This window comes from Gallus gallus, chromosome 1 (assembly GCF_016699485.2).
Source record: "Gallus gallus isolate bGalGal1 chromosome 1, bGalGal1.mat.broiler.GRCg7b, whole genome shotgun sequence".
NCBI lineage: Eukaryota > Metazoa > Chordata > Aves > Galliformes > Phasianidae > Gallus > Gallus gallus.
Window position 1 is genome coordinate 167,698,031 of NC_052532.1, and position 5,483 is coordinate 167,703,513.

Here is a 5,483-nt window from a genome sequence, read left to right on the forward strand (position 1 = left end):
GTCAGAAGGCTGTGACTTGAGGAACCTCAGGAGGATGTGGTGGCTGGCAGAAATGGGTTGGATGCTGCTTCTGCAGAGAAGGAGGGGCTGATGTCTTGAGTAGGTCCTGAGAGACCAGCAGGAGAGTCTGGCATGTTGTGGGCACATGATGGCATGAAGCTGTGCTGCCCACTCACCCCCTCTTCCTCTTTCAGTCCACCCCATGGTTATGGTCAGCCCCAGTAAAGTAGAGATGATGTTGTGGAATGTCTGTAGATTTTAACTAGCAGAATGCCATTGCACTTCATTAAGTATGTTTACTTTTACTTTCAGCGAAGATCAACGATATGGTCTCTTCCACTTACAAGACAATAAAAACAAAGCTGCAGTCAACGTTACGAAGCATGTCACTGTACTTGTCCAATAAAGATACAGAGTTCATTTTGTTTAAGCCAGTTAGGGTGAGTAGTGCTACGCAGAACTCAGCATGCTCTTCTGTAGGTGTTGGGCTTTCCTTTAGTTAAGACTTGAAGTACATTTTGGGGGATTGTTCACCTTGGATTTCTGTGTGCATACTTACACGTATAATATATCTATGTACGTAGACATATATATATGTAGGGAGTGTGTAATGTATCATTACAATACACTGTTGTCAACGTTGATCACACAAACTTCGCTAACATCAACAAAAAAGAATTCCCCACACTGAAAATGAATGTAATATCTCAGCAGCAACAAAGGTGGACAATTTATGCAGACACCCATACACACATACTCTTGTTTATGTCTGTATAGGTTTCCTAGGCTAGCAGTCCAGCCAGTAAACATGACAAATGCCAAGCACACATAACAGTGAACACAGTATTGCAATCACTGTGGTGTCCCTGATGAAAAACCTATTGAAAAGGCCTGTGAAATAAAACAGATGTCTATGGTATGAAAGAATCCTGTCCTGATGTCCTGTGTTCAGCCTGTGTAGTGCACATTGCAAGGAAGCAACTGGATTCTGTTCATTCTGCCACTTGGTCTGAACTGAGTCTGTTACACATGGACACTGGAGTGGAGAGGCTGGTACAGATGCAATGGCAGATCCAATATAAACCCACCAGGAGGAACCAGTCTTGAGTTTTAGGCTTTCAGGTTAAGTCTGTAGGATTTGGTGTTTCAGCTTGGCACGTGTTAGCTGAAATTTCTGTATTGAGCCAGCGTGGGCTCCTTGTGGCTGTTTGTTGTGTTTTAAGAGAAAATGTGTTAAAGTTCTGCCACTTCCCTCTGCCTGCTCACTTCAGTAGCTATTCCATACACATCATGCTTATTGCAGTTAATGTTTGACATGAGTTTTGTGGGTGGGTTTTGTGGTGGTTTTCTATTAAATCTTAATTTTTTTTTCTTTTCTTTAAAAGAATAACATCCAGCAAATGTTCCAGAAACTCCATGCTTTGTTAAAGGAAGAGTTTAGTAATGAGGATCTCCAGATTATAGCTTGTCCTTCAATGGAACAGGTCTGTACTGAATATATTGAAGCTCTCAGTTTTATCAGGTGCTCTTTCATGTGTCTTTTTCAAACATTAACTTTTCATTTTTAGTACTTTTTAGCATTCGGAATCTTTAGTTTTTTTTTTAAATCCCCCTTAATCCTGGCTGATTAAACTCAGGGCCTTATCTGAACCGTCAGCTCTCAATTAAAAGTTTCTTGTTTGGTTGTTCTTTTATGAATATCCAATAGAGTTCTTTGTAAATTGGAGGTGGGGATTTACATTGTTGGGGATTGGGTTCTGCAACATCATGGCAGAGGCTTGCCTTTTTTGGGCATTGCCTTTTCAGGGTGATACCACAGCTTGTGAATAAGCTTAAACAAAACCTACACATGTGAAGGTAGCCTTGCTTTTGGCAAATGCAACAAGCAGCAGCTTTAACACTGGAGAAGCAGAGTAAAGAATTACAAGGGTTCGTTTGAAATAAATTGCACTGGAGAAATATGCAGATTTCTATGGAAATGTAACTGTGCATAATAAGATCTTTAGTCTCAGCGATGATTGGGGTTGAGAATTCTCCATTTTAGGATGCTCTGACACAAACCAAGTCAGTTTTTAAAAATCTCTCTTTGACCTTAATGATCCAGGGAGTGTGGATGGAATCTTGATTATTGCAGGCTGCCAATCATTAAACAGATGATCAAGCTGATGGGCTAGAGGAGTTTGTCTGCAGTGGATGTGGCCACAGGGGTGTGTTGTTAACTGTCCCGGAGCACGGAGTGGGAGTGATGCACTGGAAGTAGGTGGGGTTATCTTAGAGGAGTTGGCTTCTTCCAACGTTGTTTATCTATTTAAAGATGAAGACGTGAGGCAGATCTTGACCGTAGGCTTTCACAGAATCATAGAGCAGCCTGGGTTGAAAAGGAGTACAATGATCATTGAGTTTCAACCGCCCTGCTATGTGCAGGGTTGCCAACCAGCAGACCAGGCTGCCCAGAGCCACATCCAGCCTGGCCTTGAATGCCTCCAGGGATGGGGCATCCACAGCCTCCTTGGGCAACCTGTTCCAGTGCATCACCACCCTCTGAGTGAAAAACTTCCTAATACCTAATCTAAACCTCCCCTGTCTCAGTTTAAAACCATTCCTCCTTGTCCTACCACTATCCACCCTCGTAAACAGCCATTCCCCCTCCTGTTTCTACTCTCCCTTCAAATATTTCACTTTGTCTTTCAGGTGAACTTACTTCTGTCGATATCCAAGTAGCCAGTGAGGCTGCTTAAAATAATCCTCGGCTGAATGACAAGCAGTGAAGGGGATGTGAAGACGTTTGCTTGAAGTAAATGAAGGATTCCCTCCCCATGCAGTCTAGTCTGCATTAAGACCCTCCAGGCTGCTTAACCCCGTTTTAGGAAAATGTTAAAAATCAGTTTTATTGATTTGTTAAAGGTCTTCCTATTTGCTGGCTTGAGAAGGGGGGAGAAGGAACACAAAACAAACCCTTTGCTGATTACTCTTGTGGATGCTCAGTTAACTGCCTTCTCCGGGTATTCTCAAATTTGGAATCCTGTTTTTTGATGTAAAAAGCTTTCATACTTTAAGCTGATTAATACAGTGAAATACAGCACTTTCAAAAACACTGGAAATGAAGTGCAGGAATCGAATGGGAGCAGCAGTAGGTATTTTGCAAGGCTTGGAGATGGCACGTTGCTATGACCATTTGACTTAAGCAGGCATGCTGCAATTTTAACACCCGTGAGGATCCTGGTAATCCTCTCTGTGGATTATCAAACATAATTCAGAGGCTCTTAGTTGGGAAGGCTGTTTGCCACATCTGAAGTACCTGTTGAAACACTGGGTGTGCTGTTCTTCTTGTACTGTTGTGACTGGGAGCCGCGAGGTCCGACCTGAAGGTCCATGCTCTGGCCTTACTCCCTGTAAAGAATCTCAGATTCTTGGGTTTGCTATGGAGAGCTGTGCAATACAATTTCTGTTGGTTCTGAGGGGACTGCGCGTTTTCAGCTGCTTTACAACAAAGCTTAGCATTGGGATTCTCAGGTACTTGGAGTTTTAGATTAACAGTGTGTTTGTTGCCTTACTGAGATTAAATGGTGATGTTGCACTGTTCATGGTGGACAGTGGGACTGGAACTCCTACAGCCCCTGTGTGCTGGACTGAGTGCTAGTGGGGCTGTAAAGGGGATGCCAGGAATGAATGTGCAAGCACTGTCAAATCCCTGTTGTAAGCAGGGGCTCAGTATATGGTGAACAGTGCACTCTGATCAGTACACACCAATCATAATTTGGGAAAGCTGGTTGCAAACCACTCTGTCATTAATGGAATGAAACACTAAAAGCAGCTTCGGAGTATCTCAGTGTGTAAGTCTTTATTGTGCAGCAGTGAGAAGGAAACACACGGCGAAGCGCGTGGCAGATTTTTAACTTATTTGTAAAAACTCACCAGAAGTTTTAATGAAGTGGGCACTTCCATGCACATCGGTGGGCGTTTTCATTCAGTGTCTTTCCTGTAATGAATCCCATGGCTGGAGACTGAAATGGTGTGATTTAGAGCTGCCGTGAGGGGTGGTGCAGCACTGGTGCTGAGGTACATAAATGGTACTCGTAGGACCCGACGTGACCCTTGAAATTAATGAAAGGAATTAACGAGGACGAAAACTTGCCCTTTCTTTTTACTCATGTAGAATTGCAGGCTGTAAAATAATGTCCAGTGCACTGTAATATATGTATATTTGTTTTTTTTTATTATAAAGTTTTACAGAAGGATTGCATGGTCGCTGTACAAAGCCATGGATGACTTCATACATTGTACAGAGAAGTTGTGAAGGGTAAACCTTTGCAGTAGTCACTCTTGTGTTTGGGGTCTTTTCTCTCCTGGAATACCTAGACAGCTCTAGGACAGCTGGTTGGAAGATTAGAAGAGCTATCAGTTTATACAGCCTGTTTGCTAAACGAACATTTGTTTAAACATGTACAGTTTCAGATATTTACGTTTACAAATAGTGTAAATACTTTCGAAAGATTAACTTAAGATGCTTTATATTATCTGACTAGAAACTTGCTGTTTTTAATTTTTTTAAATAAAAACGTTGCCTCCTATTTTGGTCAAAGAGTAAAGCTTTATTCTGTATCCTGAGGCTTGTCTGGCGAGATAACTGTAACACAGAGACAATAAACACCCCGTAAGCACAGGCGGGGAGTGCATTACTAAGAAGTGGCGTTCCTTTTTCGTGGTAAGAGAATGGACTTCATTTGGCGCAGCCGTAGACCTGAGTGCTGAACATGCAGCTAACTGTTGAAGTAATCTCTCATGATGGTTATAATAAAGTAGATTTGTATTTTCTTTACTGATAGATTTGTATCTTCTTTACTGACAGATGGTCTTGCGTGACGGAATGGTCTCTTTGTTTGCAGTCTTATTAAGGGGAAGAAACCACAACTGTAACGGGAGCACATTGTATCCAGTGGCCTGTACTAAGAGTAAACTTGGAGGTGGTGGCCGGAAGCATAGGTATTACTTTATTTGGTAGCTGTTCTTGTTACCTGGTTGCTCACTGACTTATGCACCACACAGTGTTTTTCTGGCCCTTGGTATTGCAGCAACACGTCATCCAGAGGCTTGTGGTTTGTTCCCTGAAATGTCAGTGTGAAGCATCCCTCTACTCTCTGGTTTTGACAGTGTCATTTGAATGAACCCATCTAAGGAAAAATGCTGCTTGCTTGTGGAATTCATCTTCTGTCTGACTGGTGCAGGCACATACGTGACCTTTGCTGCCTGAACGCTTGGAGCCTCCTAAAGAGGTTTGGCCCTTTGGATTGTGTCTCCTGGGAAGTGCAGTGAATGCCACAACAGCTGGCCAGGCATTCACTCTTTTGTGCCTATACCACGCTGGGTATTTCCCAAGCAAAAACAATATTCCTTTCCTCACACTGTTCCTCTTCGGTGTGGACAAAGTTTTTAAATGAGACCACCTTGGTGTTACAAGGACTTGATGTACAGGAAGATAAGCA

At 42.6% G+C, this 5,483-nt stretch overlaps 1 protein-coding gene across 2 annotated transcripts in view; it reads left to right on the forward strand.

Moving 5' to 3' along the window:
• Nucleotides 1–4,825, forward strand: part of COG3 (component of oligomeric golgi complex 3) — a 32,007-nt gene extending 27,182 nt beyond the window's left edge. For both annotated transcript variants that reach the window (XM_417041.8, XM_015276566.4), the window contains 3 exons: nucleotides 313–440; nucleotides 1,386–1,484; nucleotides 2,692–4,825. In XM_417041.8, coding sequence (XP_417041.3) covers nucleotides 313–440; nucleotides 1,386–1,484; nucleotides 2,692–2,721 — 257 coding nt within the window. In that variant the 3' untranslated portion in view covers nucleotides 2,722–4,825. The remainder of the gene's footprint in view (nucleotides 1–312; nucleotides 441–1,385; nucleotides 1,485–2,691) is intronic.
• The last annotated feature ends 658 nt before the right edge of the window (nucleotides 4,826–5,483 follow it).